Genomic DNA, 27,339 nt, shown 5'->3' with positions numbered 1-27,339 from the left:
GCTAGACAATGTATGGCAGATATCGAATTCCGGTAACGACGAATGTTTTGCGTTTCGTTACAACATTGCAACTTGGCTAACATTTTTGTATTCGTTAATATTTTTCGACAGACTCATCTACGGTACCTGTCATTCCCATACATTTTTTATCGATTCGTTAGCGATATCTTTTTTCGAAATGCGTTTCGGCTAGGCCCCCAGTACCGTCTTTACCATAAGGGCACACGGGGCCCGTGCCCGGGGCCCCCATCCTCAGGGGGCTCCGAAGGAAAGACAGTAACAGTATATTTGATTATTACCCATAATAATTCTAATTCGCTTTACTTTCCAAAAGGGCCCCAAATTCTTATGTGCCCATGGGCCCCAGCATAGTTTAAGACGGCCCTGCATAGAACTAATACATAGGTACATCCTTCGGGACGAATCTGGAATTAGTTGGTATTGATAGTATCTTCAAGATCAAGTTTGTACTATCTTAATTATATTCATTTGTAACAGTAAATTGTGACGAGGTAGTGTCAACATCGTTCACATTTCATTATGGTTTTAAGACTTAGATTTAGATGTTGCTACCGATAGACTGTAGGTATACACCGGTTCTTTGACTTTATTGAGGCGATATGCCTAAACAAAATGTTTTCATATAACTAACAGGATATTCAAAGTATCTTACAGATTAAATAAATAATGAGAAGTAAAACAACTGATTCATTTGATATAAGTGCAGATAGGTATATAGATAAATAGAGTTCTTTATTTCATTATAAAAAGTACCTATAGTATAAAGCATCAATGTCAAAATTATGTTTCTCTTCTCATTATCATCGTCCAAATATTACATAATAATAATAAAATGTCTCTCCCAATAATTGCCATACACATAGAAATTAATTTCATGTTACATGCAGAATTTTCGGCACACAGTGCAACAGCCTACTCACCAGCATCAAAAATGGCCTGGTAAGTGTTCTCGAGCACTTTCCTCGCCATGGCGTCAAGCGTGTTGCCCATGCGGTAGTGCACCATGAAGAACTGCGCATCGAACCGGTCCAGGCCCGGGATGCGACCGTAATATTCGTGCAACTCGGGATGATCGAAATGCCATCGAGGTTCGTATTTTTTCACTAGGTTCTCCTATATCATCAAAATTAAAATTACACTGATAGTACATAAATCGTCTAAAATCACAATTAGTTAAATAAGAAAATCAGTTGAAACATTGTCTACTCATTTTTAATGTGTTTAAAAGTACTTTTACAGTACATATGGTCCTATTTACCCGCACTAGTGCGTAAAATAGCATTTTCGTGCGTATGTCAATAGTTTAAAGGGCCATGTGTACTGTAAAACGTTGTACGATACACGTGCGAATAGGTAATTCGCAACTCGTGTTGATTTAAAACACTCCCTTCGGTCGTGTTTCAATTTATCGCCACCCGTTGCGAATTTCCTAGTTTTCGCACTTGATCTGCAGTTGTATTTGCCTGTCATGCCTATTGATACTCCTAGTGTAGTCGATAAAATCAATGACGATCTGGAACGGATAATTCAGTGGTCCAGCCGAAATAGTCTGGTTTTAAACCCTCTCAAGTCAAAATTCATAATAGTAGGCTCTGATAAGCAAAGACGTGAGATTATCAATTGTAACCCTGTTATTAAAATCGGCACGGACAGTATTGATCAGGTCACAGAAGCTAAAAACCTAGGCATTCTTATGGACGGGAAACTAAAGTTCCATAACCATGTGATAGATATTTCGAGAATCTGTTTTTATCGACTTAAAATACTATACCAAGTTCGTAAATATTTGTCAACTGATGTTAGAATTGCTCTTTGTGAATCTCTAGTCTTATCAAAACTGAATTATGCAGATACGGTTATAGGAAGATGCCTTCTATACAAAACAAAAAAGCTCATACAGCGAGTGCAGAACGCATGTGCTTGATTTTGTTTCGTTATACCGCCCAGAACTCACATAACACCTTACCTTAATAACAGCGGGCTGATGAACATGGAGTCACGTCGTTCTTTGCATTTCGCATGTATGCTATTTGGCATTATTAAGTCATTGACACCCCAATATTCATCTAAAAAATTGCAATTTTCTCAGCGGCATGTTAGAGAAGCTACTCGTCTTATCTGCCCACGGCACAATACAACTGCATTTCGTGGTAGTTTTAGATATTCTGCCACGAAATGCTGGAACAACATACCGCCGCCCATAAGAAATTCTCACTCTATTTTATCTTTCAAAGTAAAATACAAAAAGGATATTTCGAATTTGCAGAAATCTGCTCAAAGTTAGATCAGGCGTAAGTGCCAAGTTTATTATTTTCAGTGAATAGTTTAATTCAATACTAGATAAATTCTAAGTCTTACAAATATGTTATTAAATAAGCCGTACATCATATTATACTTAATAGGTCAAATTGAAGTAATATTTATTTGTGATTTTTGTTCTGATCTCAATTTAGTTTAACCAATATTAGTTACGTGCTGACGCGATCGCTTGGACAGGCTCCAATTTCACCACGGTGACAGGTGCGACAATTGTAAAACATCACTGTTGCTGACGTCACAGGCATCCATGGACTACGGTTACCGCTTACCATCGGGCGGGCCGTATTCCTGTTTGCCACCATCATTGTTTTATTTAAAAAAACTTTATTATATCGAAAAAAACAGATATTTCTCTTGCTAAGTTTATGACAATTGTCACAAGAAACACTACAATTGTCACGAAATTCCGACATATAACTCATTACCTGTCAAGAATTACCTACAATTCTTCTAAATCTTGACAATTGTCAGAAACTTCGCAAAAGAAATATCTGTTTTTTCCGATATAATAAAGTTTTTTTAAATAATACAATGATGGTGGCAAACAGGAATACGGCCCGCCCGATGGTAAGTGGTAACCGTAGCCCATGGATGCCTGTGACGTCAGCAACAGTGATTTTACAATTGTCGCACCTGTCACCGTGGTGAAATTGGGGCCAGGTCTCCACGGAAGACCAGCGTCAAGATACCTGAAAGGTAACTTGTCATCAAGCTGAGGGGAGACCTATTCATTGACGTTTATGTTTTTACTTATAAAAGTGTTGTATTAATTTTAAACAATACTGTACGCGTCCTGAATAAATTTATTTTCTTTCTTTCTTTCTTTCTTTCTTTCTTTCTATCGTAATATACTATAAGTCATTTGGCGGTTCATGGATTTATGACATTTTTTGACCATTGACCGATACCCTGGAGTCAACACGAGATGGAGGCAATTATTATACCTTATTATACAGCTTCTCCGCAAATTCCTGGACATTGAGACAGCCGGGCAGCAGGCCCGACATGCCGGTGATGACAACGGACTCTGGTGCCGGTGGAGCGTCGCCCGGGCCCGGCGCTGCGACCAGCTCGATTGTGGGTTCTTGCGGTACGGGCGCCATTGTCTGTCAGTTGAGTCTAGGGCCAATTTGCACAATAAGAGACAAGAGTTGAGAAGAAAAGGCCATAGTCGGTTTTCCATAGTAAGTTGGCCCTTAAGTCAATTTGATTCGGGTTTTTTTTGTGAGTACCTCTTATGGTGAAGGATATTTTTGCTGAGTATCAACATCCTACTAGTGACAGTTTTTGACTTATGATTTTATTATTTTTTTTCTTTAATGTATTGTTTTTCGGGATGTATTCAAGCGATTTGCTTAATTTTTTTAAATAGTGTTCTTTATTTAGGTATGCATCGATACTCAAAAAACGAATACCAGTTGTTATATAAAAAAAACCGGGCAAGTGCGAGTCGGACTCGCGCACGAAGGGTTCCGTACCATAATGCAAAAAAAGAAAACGAAAAAAAAAGCAAAAAAAAAACGGTCACCCATCCAAGTACTGACCACTCCCGACGTTGCTTAACTTTGGTCAAAAATCACGTTTGTTGTATGGGAGCCCCATTTAAATCTTTATTTTATTCTGTTTTTAGTATTTGTTGTTATAGCGACAACAGAAATACATCATCTGTGAAAATTTCAACTGTCTAGCTATCACGGTTCGTGAGATACAGCCTGGTGACAGACGGACGGACGGACGGACGGACGGACGGACAGCGAAGTCTTAGTAATAGGGTCCCGTTTTACCCTTTGGATACGGAACCCTAAAAAGGAAAAAAAAGTAAAACAAAAATAAAACATTTTTTTATGTCGTGGTGAAGTAGTGACACCTCAAATTTTTTTTTTCTAGTTGTAGGCCAGACATTGGCCTACTACTTGCCAAAATATCAAAATTTTCCAAACGGTACTTCCTGTCAAAAATTAGCAATGTGTGTGGTCGAGTTCTGTTCTCAATCGGTGTTTTTCAATGTAGTAACTATGTAGTGTTGTAGGTACCAACTTGAAAAAATCTACAGGAATGAAATCCACAAATTCCTTTGAAGTTGCATTAAATAATTAATAAAAAACTTACCGAACAGAGGTGATCGTTTCCAGGAAATGCTGTGAACGAACTCTAAAGCGCAACTACGCTCCGTATTGTTTTTTATATCGAAATTTATAATGAGATCCGTATATGGGTCAGAGTGCAAATAATGAATGTTCGGTGAATTGTATGTTAATAAGTAATTAACGGTAGCTGTGAAAGTTATTTAATTCATTTTACTTAACTAGTTTTACCCCCCACTGATAACACTGGACTGTGGAAGAGTTTCATCATTGAGTAAAAAAATTGAAACTCTTTTTTCAATTCCGGTCCAGTGGGAACGGATAATGTCTATAATATGCTCGAACGATTTCATTCAAATGTCGGTGTTTACCTTTTAATAGTGCCTGTTTTTCTAGTTTTGCGTTAAAATAAAATCAATGAAATAAAAAAAAAAAACACTAAAAAAATTACATACCGACTGACTGAATGACTGACTTAATAATAATAATTGTTTTGGCATTGATTTGGTAAAGATGCATAATAATTATTAAAAAAACCGGGCAAGTGCGAGTCGGACTCGCGCACGAAGGGTTCCGTACCATAATGCAAAAAACGGCAAAAAAAAAACGGTCACCCATCCAAGTACTGACCCCGCCTGACGTTGCTTAACTTCGGTCAAAAATCACGTTTCTTGTATGGGAGCCCCACTTAAATCTTTATTTTATTCTGTTTTTAGTATTTGTTGTCATAGCGGCAACAGAAATACATCATCTGTGAAAATTTCAACTGTCTAGCTATCACGGTTCGTGAGATACAGCCTGGTGACAGACGGACGGACGGACGGACAGCGGAGTCTTAGTAATAGGGTCCCGTTTTACCCTTTGGGTACGGAACCCTAAAAAATCGTCTAAATCGAGTGGAACTCGCATCTCAAGGGTTCCGTAAAGAACATCATACAATTTTACATAAAGTACCTATTTAGTTTCGTAAGATTGTCCCACTCTTGACACTCTTGACCTTATAGGTTTTCTATAGACAAAAAACAATGACAAAAAATTAAATCAACAAATAAATGAAAATCTGCCTAATTAGAACTTACCTTTGAAGGGTGTTCATAAAAAAAGGATATCTTCCTCTGTACTACGGGAGTAGCCTCATACAGAAAGTATTGGGATAAATAAATAAGGTAAATAAAACAAACAACGAAATTATAGCGTATAAAAATAGAAAAGTGTTTAATAAATTAAATATATAAAATCAAACTATTCTGCAAATGTTTTCGATAGCTTCTCTATTACGATCTTAGTCCTTTCCGTCAAATACTGGTCAACTTGCCCAAGGATTTTCACGAAATGCAACATTTTCTGGACACCTTTCTTGAACTGCTCCATCTTTTCGGCGCTCGTTGGTTCTTCGTAAGAATCCCTGTATGTTTTGAAGATCATCGGTGATCCTAACACTGGTGGTTTTATCGGCTTATTAAGTGCTAAGTCTAGTCGTGGAACTTTTATTGCCGGGATTCTTAGTTTTGGTCTGTTGATTCTGGACAAACCTAGCTTTGGTATGTAGCCCTTAGGCGGGGCTATGGCTATGGGCGATTGTGTATCACCATATCCTTCTTGGTCCATGTCATCTTGATCCGCCACGATGAATCTGCCGTCTTGTACTGCCTTTGGGATGGCATTGTGGATGAGGTCGCAGAATGAGTTGACGTCAAAAGTCCCCTTGTTCTGTGCTAATTTACTTCTTGAGATAGAATGGAGGATCGATGAGTCCTGAAATTATGAAAATAACTTATTACTCTTTTTTAGGGTTCCGTACCCAAAGGGTAAAACGGGACCCTATTACTAAGACTCCGCTGTCCGTCCGTCCGTCCGTCTGTCCGTCCGTCCGTCCGTCTGTCACCAGGTTGTATCTCACGAACCGTGATAGCTAGACAGTTGAAATTTTCACAGATGATGTATTTCTGTGGCCGCTATAACAACAAATACTAAAAACAGAATAAAATGGGGCATTATCTATGAAAAGGGACCTTATTGTCGATGGCGCTTACGCCGCACAGCGTCGCGCGGCATTGTATTTATATCGGAGCATCGTTAATAATGGCGTAAGCGCCATCGACAATAAGGTCCCTTTTCATAGATAACGTCACAAATAAAGATTTAAGTGGGGCTCTCATACAACAAACGTGACTTTTGACCGAAGTTAAGCAACGTCGGGCGAGGTCAGTACTTGGATGGGTGACCGTTTTTTTTTTGCCGTTTTTTGCATTATGGTACGGAACCCTTCGTGCGCGAGTCCGACTCGCACTTGCCCGGTTTTATTTCTTTATCAGTAAGTACGCTTAGATATTTCTGAGGAGAAAAAAACCTAGTATAGTTAAGTAAGCGATAACTTTTCATAAAGTAAGTTTTCTTTTTAACGTCAGTACAAATTACTTTCATCAAAACGGGATATAAATGTAATTAATAACGGTATGTCGGTAAGTCTTTTTCCTAGATTCGATTTCGTTCAGTATTTATTTATTTTAGTTTTAAATAATAACATGTTTGTGTTTTACTTACACTTTCATGTAATCCACAATTAATGGTAACCCGTAGAGGCGACGGCGCTCCGCCTACCACCTGAAACACCCAACAACACGTATTATAACTACTGCAACTAAATATTATTTGTCACAAACGGTATTCGCAAAATGTCGACAAAGCAGTTCGCTATTTTCTACCTACACTTCGATAAATAAACAAAACATATATTAACCTCCAATAAAGCAATAACAACCGCTATTCGATACATTTCCAAACCTACACTCGGCTCATGTTAGTCTGAGGGACGGCACGTTTTCACATCTCGACGCATCGTCAGCAAATCGGAGGCTGTTCTTACGCGACCCACTTCATGTACTCACACAAGGTCAATTACACAACTGACAGAATCATTACAAATCATTACATTTATATCTCCTGTGTCTTATCGACTTTACGTGTCTCCTTTCCAAGTGGTCCTCGTTAAATGTGTAGTAGATTTGTCGACGATGCAGTGGATAACGCGGAGTTGTTATGCCGGTAGTCTTTTGTTTTATTTGATTGCCAAGTTTTACTTTGAGAATGAACTTAGGAAGGCATCCCTTTGTGAAGCTGGTGGTGGTCATCGCGCTCGTTGCGACTGTGACAGAGGTTGGTACCTGCCGTTATTTAATTCGTTTTAATTACATGAAATTTGTAAGCCATTTGGAATAATAGAATACACGTCATGAGATGTGAGACTACTAATATGGTCGTAATTAACGAATATTAAAAAGGGTCTATTCCGGAAATCTCACATTTCGGCAGGTTAAAGCTCGAAGTTATTACTATGAGATGTTATTATGACTCAATATAATTTATATCTGTTTATACTGCTCGAGTAGTAACAACTATTTATAAATAGTAAAAATTGGCAGAAAGCTTGGCACATGTTGTGTAAAAGAAATCGCTTATACCTAATTTTAAATCCTCAACCCCAACCCAACCAATCCCCTTTCGCCAACAAACTGTCATGCAGTTTGGCGAAAAAATATATCTAATGAATATTGCTGTGTATTTTGTATTGATTAAATAAATTAAAATTAATAAAAAAAATGCCCTGTTGAAATATCTTTTTTTTTTTTAAAAGAAAATTGATTGATAGTTACTTACGTATAGTCATTTGTGTATAATTAAATACTAAATTGAAACGTTTATCTTACTTACTATTCTCTCTGAAAATATGTTATGGAGACGCATCCCGCCTTTTTTTACGTCATTTTAGCCTAGTCGGTAGTGACCTTGCATATAAGCAGGAGGTCTCGGGTTCGAATCCCGGTCAGGATATTTATTTGTGCGTTTATCACGAATATTTGTTTCCGAGTTATGGATGTATGTATCTAAGTATATTTCTTGTCGCCTAGTACTCAAAGTATGTGTAAGATAATTCTCTTCTTTTTAGAATAATACTAATAATCAGAATAGCCTGTTTATAGTTATTTAATGCCTTTTTTTCAGGGCAGTCGTCTAGTACGGGCTTCGCTGCTTAAGCCGGAGACTTGGGACTGTTTCACCAGCAGGGCCGAGGACCGGCCCTTCGCCTATCCGCTCATCGCGCAACTGGTGAAGATCAAAGACATGGCAGTGCGCGGGTTTAAGAGTATCATGGACTTCGCTAAGGACTACAAACTCGAGTGAAAAAACTTGCTGACTGCAAACACCAGAACGCCTAGTGTAAATTTCATTCGATAGCGTTACGTGACGTACGCGTTTGGACTTTGAACAGCGCGCCAAGCGAGACGTTTTGGAAACTCAAAATCCCATACTAAAAGTTCTGCCGATTAAAAGTGAACACCTGAGACGAATAAACTCAACATACCTACAGTCACAATCAGATATATCAGAGCAGCCAAGGTGCTCAAAAATATCTGAACACGCACTCTGACGCCTTCACAATAGAGGCGTGTTTAGATATTTGTGAGCAACTTGGCCGCTCCGATATATCTGATGGCGACTGTACCTACGGCAGTGTTGTTTGGAAATTGGCGGACCACTGTGTTTTCAGAGACCGTGGTGTCAAACCACCGATTTTTTATGGGAATATTTTCGATCTCTACATAGTGCAGTGATATCCAGGATTAGATGGGTAAATTGATAACATTTTGAAAATATATACGTAAAAATTGTAAACGAGTAAAATAATGATTTTTGTAAAGGATTTTTACTACAACTTAATCTTAGTTTATAAACACCCACAAACGTTAGTCTATATAACATTTGAAGGAAAGGTACAGTGATATTTAGAATAAGATTAAGACAGTCTATAGGCTGTACCTTTCCGTCAAATGTTATTGATATAATATTGTGAAGGCGGGTCTAAATGGCGTCTTCAGATCTGGCAAATGCGCCCTTGTTCCCTTTAGTAGTAGCAGTAGTAATCACTTTAGTGTACACAACACAGGTTTAGATTACGCGCCTAGTTAGCGCAAGTCATGCAAGGCTAGTACAAATCGCGCAATGTAAAGCAGACGCAGCACCAGAACGGCGCATTCGTTAGATCTGAATTATCTGGATGCGTTATATTGTATGTAATAGCAAACATTGATTTGTAATTGGGCGTACCTATAAGAAATTGTGTTGATATTAATTTATACTTTTTATACCCTTAGCAACAACGATGTAATGATGCATGCTTTATTTAAATGTAGGTACTTTTTAGGTATAAACCATTGGAATGCTGTAGGTAGGTACTAATAAAATAAATAAAACAATGATATCGTGTTACCTAATAACGAAAGAGTCGTGTGTATTCGATAAAAAGTACATAGTACATTATTATTTTAAAAATGAAAAATAATATGTTTCGTTTAATGTAGGTATATTTGATTGATGTTAATTGGACACGTTATGCGCCGATATTATAATAAAGTTATTATGTTAGTTTAGGTTAACATGACCCTTTTGTTATTTAATTTTAAATGTTATTATAAAATAAAATTAAAAGAAAAAGGCGAACAATTTATTGTACCATCCATCCCTGTATTTATTCTTATAATGGTTTATAAAACATTATACGATATTCGTTATCACGAGTAAAACATTAAATAGGAATTAAATAGGTATTCTAATATATTTATTACTGGTCATCCTGAAACTTGGCCTATAGGTAATCTTAATTTGTTTTTGCTATAAGTCACTTTCATTATAATCTATAATATTAGTATAATTGTAGGCTTGGTCCACAAATCCGCCAAAGAAGCTTTTGATCCCATATCGCTGTTTTCCCAAGTAAAGACACATTATAACAAACTAAAAGGTCGCCGTAGAATTGACTTACGTCGGAATATCCCTGCAAAAATAATTATTTTAATCTAACCTCGTTCAAAACAACCTACTTAAATAAGTAATAGTTTCTTAAATCTATAATATTCAGGAGTAGTCAAATAACCTTTAATTTTTAGATCTAGAAGATCTTTAGAAATGTTTCTTCTTATTCCTTTATCTGTTAGCGGCAGTTTCACGGTACCTAATGTTTTCTCCAGTGGAGATTTCCCGAGAATTGGTAATTTAAGCGGGCGAAATGGTGACAATGTTGGCAATCTCGGAGCTCTGAGCAACGGCGGTGGCAGGAACGGCAACAAAGTAGGCACAGGCATTATAGGTGGTATAACAGGAAGGAGTGGCAAACGGGGGATCACGGGAGGTATCAAATGAGGTAGCAAAAGTGGTGGAAAACCAGGCAGTCGAGGAAGCGAAGGTATTAATGGAGACCTTTTCAATTTAGAGGTCTTCAAAAGTTTAGGCGGAGGTTTTGCTGGTAACTTTGGAAAGGGTTTTGGAGGTAAAGATGCTAAACAAGGAAGTTTCGGTGATTTTGGCACAGGATTTAGTAAAGTTGGTATACCGGGAAGTTTTGGTAATCCGGGATTAACATTAATGATGACTGGCGAGTGGTGTGATACTTTTCGAACTACCAAGGGTCCAGGTCCAGACCTCTTTAAGTCACCAGCGATAAGACCAAGGTTGATGCCCTGTGATGTATGAATCTGAAAAAATAATTAGAGAAAGTATAATAAATGGAACCAAGCATGTTTAAGTACTGGCCCCGATGCAGTGGGGTTTAAATCCAGTGAAAAACAAATATTTTATTTATTATAATATTTTTTATAAGTAAACAAATTAAAAGACTCAGTAATGGGACCCATAATAATAACGTTTAATCTTGTTTATTTTGATCGTACTAAATAATAATTATAAAATTACATGAGACTTTAAAATCTTTAAATGATGAAAAAATGGACTTTAAAAAAATATATCGAAATCAAATTTGTATGCGTCACTTCTGCATGCAAAAGCTCAAAAAAATTGCTAGTACACAGGCAGAGCAGTGTTGCTTCACTTGCTTCACTTAGTAATAGCTCTTTCTACATGTGTTATAAATTCCTACCCGAAATAATTTGAAAAAGTAAATGTTTCTTTTTTCCGCTTCGTTAATTGGTATTTTTTGTAACATTTAAATGTTGTTATTGTAAAATATTTCCATATAAAATTAATCTACAATAGTATGAATCTTAAACATTATAGATTTTTTATGTAAAACATTATTTTTGTACAAATAGGAGAACCTCATAATGCTGCTGCGTCATAACAACATAAATATGCTGACAAGATGATGAACATATGCATCGGGGCTAGTAGTACCTACTTTATCGCGGTAAATCTGATCAAATATTATGAAAATAACTGTGACTTGTGATAGTTAAACAAACTAATACTTACGAACATAAATAATATGCTCAGTTGTATTAATAATTTACAAATCCTTCGTGCGTGAAGTCTGGTAACCTCCATTTCTGTATATGACAAAAACAAACCGGACTTGCTTTATAAATATTATAATTTTCTTTTCAAAAGATTACGTTTGTTTATTATCAGATCTGTTTTCGATAAAACACGTTACACAACAACAAAGGAGTTTATTGTGCAAACGTATTCATTGGCATATTGTATTTTCGGCGTCATCCCATTGTTAAGAAAGTACATTATATTATTAAATTCCGATTTTTGTTCACCATTACTTTTGTTTTTACATATTTGACTGCCCAACTTCGATCGAAAAAGTTAAAAGTCACGAACCCGCCGCCTAAAAACCGCTCCGATACAATTGAACTTATTTAAAACGTATTTAAAACGACATGAAAGGGATGAATATTAACGCAACATAAATCTATGTGTGATAGTAGATACCAGTTTTCGTTGCTAAAAATGTATAGTATACAAATAACAAGAGCGAGAGGTTTGTAGGTACTATGTAAAACTTTTACTCGCTCTAATTTCTTTGTATTACAATTTTGGCGACGGCTAGGTTCATGTCATGTGACTCTTAGGGCCACTTGCACCATCCCTCTAACCCGGGGCTAACCATTCCACATTAGGGTCATAATATGGGCGTAGTAAACTAATAGGCAGGTCAAGACAGAATAGCCGAAAGGAGCATAATTCAGAAAGAATAGACGTATTGTTATATCACCTCTCTATTTCGAAATTATTTATCAACTGTCTGTAACTCGAAGAAATTAATAAGGCCGTACTTTATACGTTATATTTACTTCCCTAATACGAATTTTTCATTCATTTTACCCCTGTAACTCGAAACCTCTTTAAGACGAAATAAAACCTATAAGAACCTCTCTAAGTCCATACTCTCAATAAGACAAAAACTCGTTAACAAGAACTTTTTCGCGTTTCCCTTCAGATCGAGGTTCCACTGTACTTAAGACGACTCGTTCAATTCGTACCTTCGTTCAGATTATACTTTATTTTTCCTCAAAATTTACAAACAGTACCCATAAGAGTATCATTGAGCGAAAATGTACAAAAAACCTAAATGTGGAATGTTACCGAGTGCAATATAGATATGGGTATTTGTTGTATGAATCCGAGACAAGAAGTCTACAACTTCATGTGTTATTCAACAATCGAGTACTTACACAATAACACCTAGCTTATTACTTCATCGGATTTTATAACTTGTTCATTTATATCAACACGTTCGATCTTATCATAGGAGAAATTGAGCAACTGTTCCCAGGATCGAAGGCCTATCGATACAGCCGCTATCACATTGCTACTATCGCATCAATATACGAAACCACCTTAGCGTATCTTTATATACGATTCTGAGGTAAGCATTTATTCATAAATATTTTCGGTTTGTGTTGGAGAAGTACCAAAAATGGGGGGGCACTTTTTTTGGTCCTCCCTAGGGATATTTCTTCTGGCCACGAGCCATATAGAGGCTTGCTGTAGCGAGAAGGGGTTGTGTCTGGTAAATAGTGAATAAGTACATAGTTTTAAATTCTTTACATTAAAAGGGGTCTAACGGAAAATTATAGTTATTATATTGAATTTTTACACGTTTTAATCAAGGGCAAATGCAATAAAATAATTCACACGGACACTAGACGATATTTGCGAGGGTAGATCTAAAAAAAGGTTAAAGTTGGCGCGATAGAAAAAAAACACGAAAAATGTCTAACTTTCATTTATTTTCATCGCAAATTTCGCGCGGCGCGCCATTATTATTGTTCCTTTCTAATTTTCTGGCATTACGCCCTTCTTAAGAAACATTAAAATAATCGTTGCTACAAAGAAAAACTCTTTTATTCATGATATGTTTGTGAATTGTTATTATTTGTTGGTGTTTGTTATTGTTAGCGACATTAAATTTTGACTTGTTTATTTCAGCTTGAAACACTAAAAGATTTGAAGGAATGCAAGAAGAACGCTTTGGCGTCGTAAGTACTCCGATGCGTATAAATCTGTAAAATAAAGTAAAACTAATGATTTCACAAAACTTTATTTAAATATATTTTGTTTACAGGTTATTCAAGCCGAAGAAGCTTCTTTTAGGTATGTAACATATTATTTTGATAAAAATTACGTTACGTTATTAAATAATGCATCTTAGGTAGTTTTTTGTTACTTAATTAATAGATTCTGTGATTAGTTTCTCTTCAGTCTAAGTTATCCTAAATATTTATTTACAAAGATACACTTGCTCAATCAAAATTAGACGTAATTGCGTGTATTTTCATACAGCATTCGACAAAACCTAATTATAATCACATTTCAGATGACTGCCTTGATGGGCCACCGACTATTCTGTTGATGCCGGCCAACGCGCCGCCACCACCAGTGTCACCGCTTCTCTATGCTTCGGCCCCACCGCCGTGTTTACCTCCACCTCTTCTATTTCCTCCGCCGCCTCCGCCGTCAATTGTTTTACCCGCGCCGCCCCCTTGTGCGGCTCTGCCGGCGTTACCACCACCGCCTGTATACCTGCAGGCGCCGGCTCCTCCACCTCTTCTACTGCCTCCCCCGCCTCCGCCACTCGTTCTACCCGCGCCCCCATGTGCGCCTCCGCCATTAGTCCTCCCGGCGCCGTCTCTTCCACCGTGCTTACTCCCACCGCCGCCTCAAGTTGTCTACGCGGCACCCCCACCCCCGCCCCCGCCTCCGCCGCAGCCGTTGTTGTTGCAGGCACCGCCATCACCGCCTCCACAACTCCTAATGGCTCCACCACCGCCGCCTCAACAGGTCTTGCTGCAAGCTCCTCCGCCGCCTCCACCGCAGATAGTGTACCAGAAGCCTGCTGCGCCACCAGCTCCTTTACTGCTGCAGGCGCCGCCTCCTCAGTACGCGCCGCTTCCTCAGTACGCGCCGGCTCCATTAGCGCTGCCGCCTCCGGTTTGTCCGCCGCCACTATTTCTCCCTGCTCCCGCGCCGCCGCCGATGTACTTGTCAGCTCCTCCGCCGCCACCGGCGTACTACCCCGCGCCGGCGCCGCCGTGCAGCTGCGCGCCGCCGCCGCAGCCCATCCCCGTGAAGAGCTTCATCGTGGCTCCGCCGATTCCATGCTCTCTCGAGCCCAAGCCGCTGCCGCCGTGCAAGTGCAAATGCAAATACTTTTAATACTTTTCTATAGTTTTAATCCTATTTATTACAATAAACACAATTTTCATAAATTTACAATGGCGTTTACACTTGATTTTAGGTTAGACCTTCTGAATTACCTCTAAGTATTCCTTAAGGGGACTTGGCCACGCCCCAACTATCGTTTCATCAATGATGCACGCGATACGATGCCTTTGTTCAGTAGGTACTCCTATATACAAAATTGCAATTTTATTGTAGAATAGTTATTCGGTTTTCAATGATTTCATATCTAAGATATTTCTTCTTCTTCTTTGTCGTCACACTCTTGTCAGAGTGGTCGTGGTCGTCATATCAGGGCCAACAACGACCACTCCGACAAGATATTTAGGTAGTCTGTGATTAATTTGCGGACTACAAAATATAAGTACTAACCTAAAACAAACGTAAATTTGAATAATATTTAGTTAAGTTATAAATAATGTAAACAAGTACACGGAATATAAATAAGTATTATAGAAAGTCATACATAAGCTACATAATTTTAAACTCTTGTGTTTCTAACAGTACAAAATGGCATCATAAATTAATATTGCCATTTCGACTGCTTTAGGCATATTTATTAGATATTAGGACACAAATGTAAGCGATAGCTTTCTTGGGCACACCGTCATCATGATAATACCAGCGGTTGCTGCGTTTTTCAAGTATAAAATAGTTAGCAGTATCATAGTTTTAACATGTGGAAATGAATTTGGTTCGTATATAAGTGTTGGTCCAATCATGACGCATTTTGTTCCTATTTTTTACCATAGAGAAATAAATGATTTGTAAGGAATTATACTGCTTACCATCAGGCGGGCCGTATGCCCGTTTGCCAACGACGTGGTATAAAAAAAAACAACGAGTTGCACTCCGGGAGTGCCGACAGAAGTGAAAACTCAATGAATAGTCCAAAATGTCTGCAGCACTATGTATAATTGACCAATCCTCCTTTCTATAGAAAAACTTTAGTTCCGAAAGTGCTGGTCAGTGAGCTTGTTTAAAATTCGAAATTCAAATTTGTAGTGTTAATTGTTTAAAATTCGAATAGAAATTGTAAAGTTACCTTGCAGACCTGGCTCCAATTTCACCACGGTGACAGGTGCGACAATTGTAAAACATCACTGTTGCTGACGTCACAGGCATCCATGGGCTACGGTTACCGCTTACCATTGGGCGGGCCGTATTCCTGTTTGCCACCATCATTGTTTTATTAAAAAAAACTTTATTATATCGGAAAAAAACAGATATTTCTCTTGCTAAGTTTATGACAATTGTCACAAGAAACACTACAATTGTCACGAAATTCCGACATATAACGCATTACCTGTCAAGAATTACCTACAATTCTTCTAAATCTTGACAATTGTCAGAAACTTCGCAAAAGAAATATCTGTTTCTTTCCGGTATAATAAAGTTTTTTTTAATAAAACAATGACGGTGGCAAACAGGAATACGGCCCGCCCGATGGTAAGTGGTAACCGTAGCCCATGGATGCCTGTGACGTCAGCAACAGTGATTTTACAATTGTCGCACCTGTCACCGTGGTGAAATTGGGGCCTGGCATCTAAATATATTTGGTCATGATATTTTGGGTTTTATCCACCAGTACTAGAGTTCACTTTTATTAGCGATTTCGTCAAGATGTAGCTTTATTGAATTATATTTGAGTGATATAAAGTTAGAATGTAACTGTGAGATCCTCGTATTTTAACCCGTACAAGATTAGAACCTTTTTCATGTAATGTCATAGAGTTTTTCTTTATTGATTTAAATGCCATCTAAATGAGTGGCCATCTAAACCTTACGGTCACGTGATCGCCTTACGCTGTCTCAAGGTTATCATTTTTTCCCCACCTCAAAAAGTGCCCAGCGCCGCTAAAGAAGTTTTCACTTCAAAAACTCGCTATGAGTTTTACTCGGCATTAAACTCTAGCGACTGCGTCAACTTAAACGCACACTGCTAGCACATCGCGCTAGCACAATGGTAATTATACAATTTATACTTTAAAAAAATTTTGGACTTTCATGGATTCAACTTAAAATAAGTAGGTAAAGGTCAAGTTCAGAACTTGAATACCGAACAAATGTGTATTTTCTGGCGCTTATGGAAATTTGATAACAATACTTGAACTAAGTAAACATTTACTTGTATCTTAATTAGTTTACGCAGTCGCTTGCGAAATTGTGTCAGTCACAAACTCGTGGTAAGGATACTAAACTTATTCCAATCGCAGAGCAAATTCGCCTGGTGCGGCAGCTGTCACTTCTAGGCATGCGAGGTACGGCGTCCTGCGATCCTGGTATTCTGAATAACGAGCATAACAGTCTGCAAGGGGTCTTGTATTTCATTCGACCTAATGACACCTTATTGGATGAGGTGGGTGACCGTTGACGCAGGTAATAGGGTATTAGACTACTATATAGTAACAGCACCAGTCATGGGACATTTAAGAGGAAATTTGGAGTATTTATGATATTTCCCTTATACATGTAAATGGTCTACCGCTTAGCGTGTTAAAAGATGAAAGTCCTATCCGTCTTTCATGTTTTAGGCATGTTGTATCAAAGATACTGCAAGGAGTTTCCACATACTTAACAAATTGAAACTATGTTTTTTTTCTCCAGTCATGGACACCAAAGCTCCAGTAATGGGCCCCCGGTAATGGACGTGGATCCAGTAATGGGCCCCCTATAATGGACATTGCTCTATCAGTATAAAACAAAGACATATGTAACTTCGTATAAGACGAATAAAGTCTAAGGAAAAAACGTGCCTCGGAATTCAAGCAAAAGTCATTCTCGAATAGATGGCGCACACGCCTTTAGCCTATCCTCGGCTAGATGGCGTGACGACACCGTTTCATATTTAACAATTTTAACACATAGATATCAGTGAATGAACAGGGATCAAAATGATATAAAAATAATAAAATCATTTATCCATATATATACATTTTTTGATAACTTTATACGATTTCATTTTGAGTTTTAGTAGTGTGTCGATAGATGGCAGTAAATTTACAGTGACTACAAAATTTACAATGACAGGACCCCTCTATACTATCTATTCTTTTTGGTATAAAATATTGAAATGGGGAATAAGTTATGGCAAAAAAATAAATTTTTGGTATAAGCTTTTATCGCTGAATGTATTTTTCTTTCCACAATTATTATTGTATTAGATCCATCGAGACAATTCTAATATACCCAAACAAAATTAGTTAGGGTTTATTGCGATGAAGTTCCCATGGCCACCTCCTGTCTCCATCATCAGATCAGGTCCATGTTATCATAATATTGCATTATCATCCGATTTGCATACTTAATTACGTACTTCCACAAAATTTCAACTGAATCGGAAATCGAAAAGTGGCTCAAATTCACCTACCAAGATTTGACCCACACTAACTAACAGGGCAAGTTAAATAAAAGTTTGGAAAAACGATATTCATTTATCCGAAGTCTGAGAATACCTCCTGGTTGACATATTTCGTAACTACATTTTACTTCTGTATTCTTTAAACATTATATTATGGCATGGCAAGCATCATTATGTCAATTGTCCCATCATAGGAGGTATGCAGTTTTACAGCTCCTATAATGGGATTGGGCCAAATACCACTATTTTTTTACATCTGTGGCGTCACAAGATAGTGTGTTGTATACCTTATCTCATGGCAATTAACAAAACACATTCTAGTTTTCATCAAGTATTAATTAATAAAAATTTAATAAATTAACTCACCTCTCTTAGCGAAGTTGTTAAGAATTTTTAGTGATATTATTTTTCAGTGGTACGACAACTTTTGGGTTGACGCACATTTCTTAAATAATAACCGAATTTAATAAAAATTTAAACATAAACAGCTCTAGGACTCTTATTTATGATATATATCCAGTGTTTATAAACTACTTTTAGATACTTATTTTAGAGGAATTGTGGTTTTTTGTCCCATTACTGGTTCCACGTCCATTATAGGGTATATTACTATACTTACTCTGTATCTTTAGGTATTTAAATAAAAGTAAACAAAATCTACCCTCAAATGGCTTCTCAAGCCAATTGAGGGTAGATGAAAACATTACATGATAAAATAATGTAGGTTAAAGTCAGGTCATTCAGTGACTGATCCAGGCGGTTTTGTATTTGGTTGGTTAACCAATATATGTTATAACTACCCGAAAATGTACAAATTGATTGTTTACTATTATTTAAATACCTAAAGATACAGACTATAGTCAAATCAGTTTCGTTTTTCGAACTGTCAACACGATTTGCTACTATGGAATTTATATGAAACACTAGCATGTGACGTAACGGATCTATATCTGAATCCCTAAAGTATTTTCTCCTATATTTGCATTCCCTAATATTGTTTGTCATAATGATCAGTTGTCCTAACACTCGTATACCCTAATTTTGGTTTCCCTATTATCGAATGGCCGATTTTTTTTTGTCCTAATATGTTTTTTCCGTAATGGCACTTTCCATATTGAGTATTTATCCTAATGTAAGATGTGTGTGTGTGTGTGTGTATGTTTGTGTGTTATGTTGTAGCATAATTCATTTTTTGCCTAATTATTGTTAGGCTTAAAAATTATATATCCTAACCATCATGTTACCTAATTTTACTTAGCCTATCGTTGCTTGAACTAACACTCTTATGTCCTAATTTTGATTTCCCTATTTCATTTCGTTTTGTGGCAGCAGTTCGTTTTTGCGAGGATCACAGTTCTAACCTAACCTAACCCACTTTTGTGGCAACAGTTTGTTTTTGCAAGGATCGCAGTTCTAACCTAACCTAACCCCTTTTTCTGGCAGCAGTTCATTTTTGCGAGGATCACAGATCTAACCTAACCTAACCCACTTTTGTGGCAACAGTTCGTTTTTGCAAGGATCGCAGTTCTAACCTAACCTAACCCACTTTTGTGGCAGCAGTTCGTTTTTGCGAGGATCACAGTTCTAACCTAAACTAACCCACTTTTGTGGCAACAGTTCATTTTTGCAAGGATCGCAGTTCTAACCTAACCTAACCCACTTTTGTGGCAACAGTTCGTTTTTGCAAGGATCGCAGTTCTAACCTAACCTAACCCACTTTTGTGGCAACAGTTCGTTTTTGCAAGGATCGCAGTTCTAACCTAACCTAACCCACTTTTGTGGCAGTAGTTCGTTTTTGCGAGGGTCACAGTTCTAACCTAACCTAACCCACTTTTGTGGCAACAGTTCGTTACCATTCATTATGGAAAGTAATTGTTATGATAATTGATCAATAGAAAAATTACCGGTTATGACAATTGATCATTAGGGCAATAGCCATTAGGTCAAAACAGTTAGAGCATGTTATTTTATGCCAAACATTGTTAGGGATTTCGAAGAATATGGTAAAAAACATTAGGGATCTTGATAGTTATGGTACAAATGCTTAGGACAAATGAGTCTTAGGCTAACCATTACATTATGGAAAATAATCGTTATGACAATTGATCGTTAGGGCATGTGCCCATTAGGACAAACCAGTTAGGGCAAGTGACTTTAGGACAAACGTTGTTAGGGATTCAGAAGGACACCCTGACGTAACGATCAAATTACCTACTATCTATAGTTTTATACGGGGTTTAAAATAGAAATTTTGTCTAAAAATAACTGCTGTCTACGTTTCTCTAATAAATCTTCTGGTGCTTTATTTCTTGCATGGTGTAAAATAATTTATTTTAAATAGAGTCAAATACCCTATCTCTATCATAGTCTTTTTGAAATACCTATGGTGTTAAAAATATTTTATTGACCTCGTAACTATGCTTGTTAATATAATCTAAACGTAAAATGGTATTAACTTGTATAAATGCATTTTGACGACCGGTCTGGCCTACATAGTCGGTAGTGACCTTGCCTATGAAGCTTATGGTTCTGGGTTCAAATCCCGGTAAATTTATTTGTGTGACGAGCACTGACTATATTTGTTCCTGAGTCATGGGTGTTTTCTATGTATTTAAGTTTTTGTATATTATATAATATCGTTGTCTGAGTGCCCACAACGCAGGCCTTCATGAGCTTACATTATTACATTTTATATTTATTTATAAATACGTAGTCTAGTAAGTCCACCATTACAATGAATCTGGATACTGGTTTATTTTTGAATTTCTCAAACAGACAAGCAGAAAGCATTTCGCGATGTGGTATAAATGGCTCATTGTAGGAAATGAGGTCCCGTCGCGCTTAAACCACAGGATACGATACGATGCCGACATCGCCCTCCTAGATCCTCAGCAATTTGGAGCTATTGATGGTAAGAGAGCCCACACTAGCGTCTTCTAAGCGTCGTCTTCAAGTCAACTCTATGGCTACTGTACGACTCAGCGTTGGCGCAACTGCGCAACGACGCCATTTTCCATAGCGCTGACTAGATGCCGACGCTCGAAAGACGCTAGCATGGGGTGGCCCTTAGGAACCGAATCCAATACTGAAGACGCAAACTTTTTGGGAAGGGTTTGGGAATAGTTTGTGTGCTTTAAATATAACAATCTTAAGTATGTATTTAAAAACTAGACTAAAGTATTTATTCTAATTCCATTAAAACTTATTGAAGACAGATGCATTCTTCGAGCAACACCGGCTTCCGACACATCGGAAGGGAGGGGCCCAAGCGATATCTTACCGTACAAATCTTTCTGCCATTTTTCGCGGGGGGAAAGGTGCACAGAGTCGCACTTCTCACACACTTACATACAAAATCCAATCTGTAATGACGACACAAATACATAGAAAATGGCACACGTCAAAGACAAATCTTGCAAACCTCGGATCTCTTTTTGTGTACGGACGAGTCACAAGTGTCACAACATACACCTAACACATTTTCGTTGAAGAACTTTATTGAGAGATGAGAAGTCGGATTTGTCGCTCGACCGATCCGCAATTTGTACTGGGCGAGCAAAATCGATAAATCCAACAATTGCATGAGACTAAAATATAATAATTGTGTTTAAATGTAATTAAACGTATGATGTGTAAAAAAAATATTACATGTGAAATGTAACACCTTCCTTTTGTAAATTAGATGTCCCCGACCTCTTTTTACAACAAAAAACCGAGCAATTAGGCATTTTTTCTGCTGCTGTGTTCACGCGCGCGTCTGGACTCGGTCTAGTGAAAAATCCGAGCGCAACTAGTTTTATTACCCGCGCTAGATCAGTTGATCTTGTACCTAGGCAGAGGGGAAATAGTGCGAATGCCGCCTCCCTTCCGTGTTGCTCGAAGGATGCATTCAAAGGAGAACCAAAAATTACTTTCGATTGGCTCTTTCTGGGTCTGTTACCGCACTACCATCATTTTTGGAGGGTAGCTTAGGCCAATAAGCGGAAGTCTCGTATACAAATATGAACGATTCAGCATATTGGATAGTCGAGATATTACCACTGTACGAAGCCTCCCGGTTTGCGAATCCTCCCCGCCTTCCCCTATTATGGTAGCCAAAACACATGCTAAATACCTGTCTATCATTTTCATCAGCGGCCGACAACACTTCAGTGGCATACCACGAGTCAATATTCTTTGAAGACGTTCACGTACATCTCCGAGATGGAGCGTCTCGGCACCCTTGGGCGGTGTGGACCCCGGCTGGTTTCCAGCCCCTGTATGAGCTTGAACGTATTCGACGACGTCACGATTTGAAACGGTACCCTATGAGGATAGCTACGCCGGTGCGTTTTTTTTACACTAACATTCTGTGGCCCTAGTGATAAGGGTAGGCAGCAGAGAGCTGGTCTCGGGCAGCGCAGGTGTAAAAGGGTGTAAGTTCCTAGTAACACTTATGCCCTTTTACATCTAAGCTGCGCAAGACTTGTACCTACCCCTTTTAACTAGTAATTTAGTTTTAAACTTTTATATAAGATTAAAACTGAGGCAAAGATTTACCTAATAGACCGATGATATTTCAATTCCATGCGTTATTGAATATAATTTATTGTCACACTTGTACTAATACTTACCAAAATCGCATAATCTGACAGATGGATTTTACCCGAATTTGAAGTTAAGCGACTCACTTAATGGTGCAGTGACATGCCCAATTTAAGATAAATGAAATATGTATATGAATAATTGGATATGCATTTGCATTTATCACTTCAACATATTATATTATTTGTATATGACATTCAGATTGGTTACTACGACGACTCCTATAATGGTACGTTTGCTGATTATGTTGTGGACAACTCGAAGCCAGGGCGCGATTCTGCCATCCGCTGCGGATATGGGGCCTCCTCGCTCATCTTTGAATGGCTTCAGGCTGAGTAATACACATATGACATACATTTAAACTGTTTGAAACATACTAACATTAAAAAAATTAACAAAATAAACAGGGAATATATACAAATAAAGGTTATTTACAGTCTTTACATATAAAGTTACAAATGGTATGCAAAATATACATTCGTTTCTCATTGACAAGAGCAGAACTATCAACATATAAACAAAAGACGCGCGCTGGTAGCGGCATCCGTGCCGGCTAGGCTGCCAGCACGCACGCAGCACAAAGGTTGGTAGGTTCCGTCGCCTACACTACTATTTATAGACGGTCAAGCAAATCTTGTCAGTAGAAAAAGGCGCGAAATTCAAATTTTCTATGAGACGATAACCCTTCGCGCCTACATTTTTCAAATTTGCCGCCTTTTTCTACTGACAAGATCTGCTTGACCAACTTTATTTTCCAGAGAAGTTTTAGCACCAATGGAGCAGTGGAGCACGGATGCTGGCAACACTAGTATGTTCACGCGGCTTTCCCAAGGGACAGCGGAGATCAGCGGCTCGATCCTGAGGATGCAGGTCGTCCGGCTGTCGAAACTTGACTACGTCATACCCTTATGGCCTTTTAAGTAAGTATTAGCACAGAATAAATATTAGTACCAATTTTCAAGAAATTGAGATATTGAAAACATAGGTACCTTAAAAGTGTCTTAAATTACTGGCAAAATTTTGTTTGGTTTGAATTTGCCATCAATAAATAATCAATAGATAAGATAATTACTTGAATTTTGACAACCCTAATTACCCGAAAGGGATAGTGCCATAGATTAGAAAGGGACAGCTTGATTCGTCCCTGAACCGCGTCAAACTTCGGTTTTGTAGGAAGTTTCCTTTCTGTGCGGTAGTAGTAAGGGGTCATCCATTAATTACGTCACACGAATTTCAAGGTTTTTTGACCCCCCCCCCCTTCCTTGTCACACTTGGTTACATTTGGAAAACTCCTCCCCCCCGGTGTGACGTCACATTTTTTCAAAGAAATCGACAAATCGAATAAAGTATTATTAATTCATACTCAAAATATTATAATATAAATAAATAAATAAATATTAAGGACATTTTTACACAAATTGACTAAGCCCCACGGTAAGCTTAAGAAAGCTTGTGTTGTGGGTACTCAGACAACGATATATATAATATGTAAATACTTAAATACATAGAAAACAACCATGACTCAGGAACAAATATCTGTATCATCATACAAATAAATGCCCTTACCAGGACTCGAACCCGGGACCATCGGCTTCATAGGCAGGGTTACTACCCACTAGGCCAAACCGGTCGTCAAATATATTAGTAATTTTATAACCCTTAACTGAATATGAAAGAAAATTAAACTAATAACAACGATTATCGTTCCAAAAACTTGTTATTTAACTGTACAGCGAATAAAATAATTTGATGGACGGACGGTTACTGATGAAATTAAAGTGACGTCACAAAGTTTGTGACTCCCCCCTCCCCTTTGTCACAACACGTCACATTTTCTTGATCCACTCCCCCTCCCTAAACGTGTGATGTAATAAATAGATGACCCCTAAATTACGGCTGTCCATAAATTACGTCATCGTTTTTTGACGATTTTTGACCCCCCCCCCCCCCCTAAAATCATCCAAAAATCATGCTTCGAATGACCCCGTTTCCTCCTACGTCATGCTACTATCATCCGATGTCCAGACCCCCCTCCCCTAATTTGAAATGACGTAATTTATGAATAGCCCCTAAGTATTACTTATACTCTGCTTATACTGTGACATTACGCAGGGTGGGCTTTACATACATAGCGGAGCGAGAGAGCAGCAGCAACATGTTTGTGATCCCGTTCACGGGCACGACGTGGGCGGCGTGTGCGATGGTCACGCTCGTGCTGGCGCTGGCGCAGCGCGTGACTGCCAAGGCGGAGTCCGAGAAGGAGGGCGCCTTTGTTGCTGTTATGGCCACGTGGCTACAGCAAGGTAACACAACCGTGAAACTCGATATTAAGGTATTTTGTGCAAAAGGTACATAATAATGGTTCTTAAAATTCAAGGGCCGAAGTTACAAAACGAAACGAAGTTGAGTTTTGTAAAGACAAAAAAAAACTTGATGCTCCCTTAGCGTCACCTTCTTGCTTGTTCTATTGTCCCTCTCTGTGCGTAGAATACGGGTGAACATAACATTGGTCATAGGTCGCAAGATAATTAAAACTTAACAAACGCATACAGATGCCAGTGCAGTCCCGGAGGGTGCTTCCGGCCGCCTAACCTTCATGGTTCTCTCCGTGTGCTCTATGCTGGTGTACGCGTACTATTCGTCAGCCATCGTGTCTGCCCTCATGAGTGCCGGGAGCAGCGGGCCGACGACGCTGCGGGCGCTCGGCGACTCGGGCTACCGCCTCGCCTCTGAAGACTACGACTGGATACGGACTCATATGTTTGATGTTAGTGTTAAGATTGTACCTATTACACACACCAATTTTTAGAGTTGTGTAGTCAAAATGTAAAAAAACTGGCCAAGTGCGAGTCGGACTCGCGCACGAAGGGTTCCGTACCATTATCAAAAAATCACGTTTGTTGTATGGGAGCCCCACTTAAATAAACATTTTATTCCGTTTTTAGTATTTGGTGTGGTAGCGGCAACAGAAATACATCGCCTGTAAAAATTTCAACTTCCTAGGTATCACGGTTCATGAGATACAGCCCGGTGACAGACCGGCAGACAGACGGACGGACAGTGGAGTCTTAGTAATAGGGGACAAAAGTTTAAGAACTTTGATTGCGACGGAGACCATTGCCTTACTGATCTGATAGAAAAATCTGTCCGTATATCCTTAGCTCTACATCAAATTAATCTGATCGTAGTCGTGGACTCGTTAATTTATATTGAATACATCATTAAACAGGTTTATATTCCAACTTGGCCTGAGATGGAGTACCTGAAGCGGAAGAAGCTGCAGAACATGGCGAACTTCTACATGGACTGGCAATCAGGAATGCAGCTGGTCAAGTCCGGTACCACGGCCTACCATGCCGAGTACAACCACGTGTACTCGCTCATGAGTGTCCTCAGCGACGACCAGGTCTGCAAGCTGCAGTACGTGGACACTGTGCCGCCGGTGAGCAACCGTTGTCATCTCTGTCGTAATGACTTAGTGTCGGGGTCAAGTACACGCTCATGAGTGTCTTCAGCAGCAGCACACCTTATTTTCATGTCTTAGAGGCATGTAAATATATTTTTGCGACGTTAGCCTGTAAAGGTTTTTGTGAACTCGACTGTACCATTTACTTTTTTTCTAAAAACCATCAACTTTTAGGTTATTTCTACTCAGAACCACGAGGTCCCTTTTTTCTGAAAACACTTTTAATTTATCTTGCAGGTAATGACTTGGCTGATAACAACAAGCCGTGGACAGTGGACAAACATACTCCGCATTGGAGGTGACTGGCTTCTGGAGACAGGGCTGGCCAAACGAATGCTGTCCCGTTGGCAACTCAAACCCCCTCCTTGTCGGGCGGCCCTGCTCGCCGAGCAAGTCAGTTACGGCGACGTGGCACCCCTGCTTATACTAACAGTTGTTGGCTTTTTAGCTTCCGTTGCTGTGTTGTTTCTAGAAAGGGCTGTGGCTAAATGGCAGTCGAAGAAGAAAGATAAGTCTAGTGATGAAACTCAAGAGGAAGAAACTATTAATTCAGTAATATAACTATGTAGATAACACTTTGGCGCCCCTAATCATAATTACAAACTTTATACTTTGTAGCGTCTCTGTTGCTGTATTGTTTCTAGAAAGAGCTGAAGCTAATTTAATCATAATGCTAGTAATGATAAAAATCTAGAGGAACAAATTATTGATCCAGTAATATAACGATGACATTTTAAAGTTAGCTGGAGTATAGCCGTGCTTTTTAACGCTTTGGTTTTTACCAAAGACATATGTAACTCCGTATAAGATGAATAAAGTCTAAGAAAAAAACGTGCCTTGGAAATCAAGAAAAAGTTATTCTCGGATAGATGGCGCACACACCTTTGGCCTATGGTCGGCTAGATGGCGTTGACGACACCGTTTTATATTTAACAATTTTAACACTTAGGTATCAGTGAATGAACATGGGTCAAAATGATATAAAAATAATAAAATCATTTATCCATATATATAATTTTTTT

At 38.5% G+C, this 27,339-nt stretch overlaps 5 protein-coding genes across 5 annotated transcripts in view; 2 read left to right on the top strand and 3 right to left on the bottom strand.

Annotated features, from left to right (window-relative positions):
* Positions 1 to 3,443, bottom strand: part of LOC134800373 (fatty acid synthase-like) — a 31,474-nt gene extending 28,031 nt beyond the window's left edge. Inside the window, exons 1-2 of the mRNA XM_063772873.1 lie at positions 3,285 to 3,443; positions 942 to 1,134 (exon numbers count right to left, since the gene is read on the bottom strand). Of these exons, the coding sequence (XP_063628943.1) occupies positions 942 to 1,134; positions 3,285 to 3,443 (352 nt within the window). The remainder of the gene's footprint in view (positions 1 to 941; positions 1,135 to 3,284) is intronic.
* A 2,169-nt stretch (positions 3,444 to 5,612) lies between these two features.
* LOC134800094 (uncharacterized) lies at positions 5,613 to 7,336 on the bottom strand. The gene is made up of 3 exons (XM_063772570.1): positions 7,165 to 7,336; positions 6,969 to 7,028; positions 5,613 to 6,179 (listed from the first exon to the last, which is right to left on the bottom strand). The coding sequence occupies exons 1-3, from the start codon at positions 7,198 to 7,200 to the stop codon at positions 5,667 to 5,669; spliced, it is 609 nt and encodes a 202-aa protein (XP_063628640.1). The 5' UTR covers positions 7,201 to 7,336; the 3' UTR covers positions 5,613 to 5,666.
* Positions 7,337 to 10,277: 2,941 nt separating this feature from the next.
* LOC134800026 (uncharacterized) lies at positions 10,278 to 11,855 on the bottom strand. The gene is made up of 2 exons (XM_063772463.1): positions 11,688 to 11,855; positions 10,278 to 10,954 (listed from the first exon to the last, which is right to left on the bottom strand). Exons 1-2 carry the CDS (start codon positions 11,757 to 11,759, stop codon positions 10,304 to 10,306), a joined length of 723 nt encoding a protein of 240 aa, XP_063628533.1. The 5' UTR covers positions 11,760 to 11,855; the 3' UTR covers positions 10,278 to 10,303.
* A 1,234-nt stretch (positions 11,856 to 13,089) lies between these two features.
* Positions 13,090 to 14,942, top strand: LOC134800118 (uncharacterized). The gene is made up of 4 exons (XM_063772591.1): positions 13,090 to 13,236; positions 13,656 to 13,705; positions 13,792 to 13,810; positions 14,037 to 14,942. Exons 1-4 carry the CDS (start codon positions 13,144 to 13,146, stop codon positions 14,880 to 14,882), a joined length of 1,008 nt encoding a protein of 335 aa, XP_063628661.1. The 5' UTR covers positions 13,090 to 13,143; the 3' UTR covers positions 14,883 to 14,942.
* A 504-nt stretch (positions 14,943 to 15,446) lies between these two features.
* LOC134800050 (uncharacterized) lies at positions 15,447 to 26,915 on the top strand. Its single transcript, XM_063772505.1, has 10 exons — positions 15,447 to 15,600; positions 17,123 to 17,265; positions 21,043 to 21,178; positions 22,402 to 22,592; positions 23,053 to 23,186; positions 23,610 to 23,771; positions 24,964 to 25,154; positions 25,404 to 25,618; positions 26,081 to 26,293; positions 26,555 to 26,915. The coding sequence occupies exons 1-10, from the start codon at positions 15,519 to 15,521 to the stop codon at positions 26,876 to 26,878; spliced, it is 1,791 nt and encodes a 596-aa protein (XP_063628575.1). The 5' UTR covers positions 15,447 to 15,518; the 3' UTR covers positions 26,879 to 26,915.
* Positions 26,916 to 27,339: the final 424 nt, after the last annotated feature.

The sequence above is a fragment of the Cydia splendana genome, chromosome 19 (assembly GCF_910591565.1).
Source record: "Cydia splendana chromosome 19, ilCydSple1.2, whole genome shotgun sequence".
In the NCBI taxonomy this organism is placed as follows: Eukaryota; Metazoa; Arthropoda; class Insecta; order Lepidoptera; family Tortricidae; genus Cydia; species Cydia splendana.
Note: the sequence above shows the minus strand (reverse complement) of the source record. Positions and strands in the feature narration are given on the sequence as shown.

Excerpts from the sequence above, each read along its gene's own strand:
- LOC134800094 (XM_063772570.1), bottom strand. The coding sequence starts at position 7,200 with ATGTATCGAATAGCGGTTGTTATTGCTTTATTGGAG. Across the intron at positions 7,029-7,164 it reads TTGTTATTGCTTTATTGGAG|GTGGTAGGCGGAGCGCCGTC; the intron begins GTTAATATATGT and ends TGGGTGTTTCAG. Across the intron at positions 6,180-6,968 it reads ATTGTGGATTACATGAAAGT|GACTCATCGATCCTCCATTC; the intron begins GTAAGTAAAACA and ends TCATAATTTCAG.
- LOC134800026 (XM_063772463.1), bottom strand. The coding sequence starts at position 11,759 with ATGGAGGTTACCAGACTTCACGCACGAAGGATTTGTAAATTATTAATA. Across the intron at positions 10,955-11,687 it reads TGAGCATATTATTTATGTTC|ATTCATACATCACAGGGCAT; the intron begins GTAAGTATTAGT and ends TTATTTTTTCAG.
- LOC134800118 (XM_063772591.1), top strand. The coding sequence starts at position 13,144 with ATGGGGGGGCACTTTTTTTGGTCCTCCCTAGGGATATTTCTTCTGGCC. Across the intron at positions 13,237-13,655 it reads GCGAGAAGGGGTTGTGTCTG|CTTGAAACACTAAAAGATTT; the intron begins GTAAATAGTGAA and ends TGTTTATTTCAG.
- LOC134800050 (XM_063772505.1), top strand. The coding sequence starts at position 15,519 with ATGATAATACCAGCGGTTGCTGCGTTTTTCAAGTATAAAATAGTTAGC. Across the intron at positions 15,601-17,122 it reads AACATGTGGAAATGAATTTG|AGCAAATTCGCCTGGTGCGG; the intron begins GTTCGTATATAA and ends TTCCAATCGCAG. Across the intron at positions 25,155-25,403 it reads GGCCACGTGGCTACAGCAAG|ATGCCAGTGCAGTCCCGGAG; the intron begins GTAACACAACCG and ends AAACGCATACAG.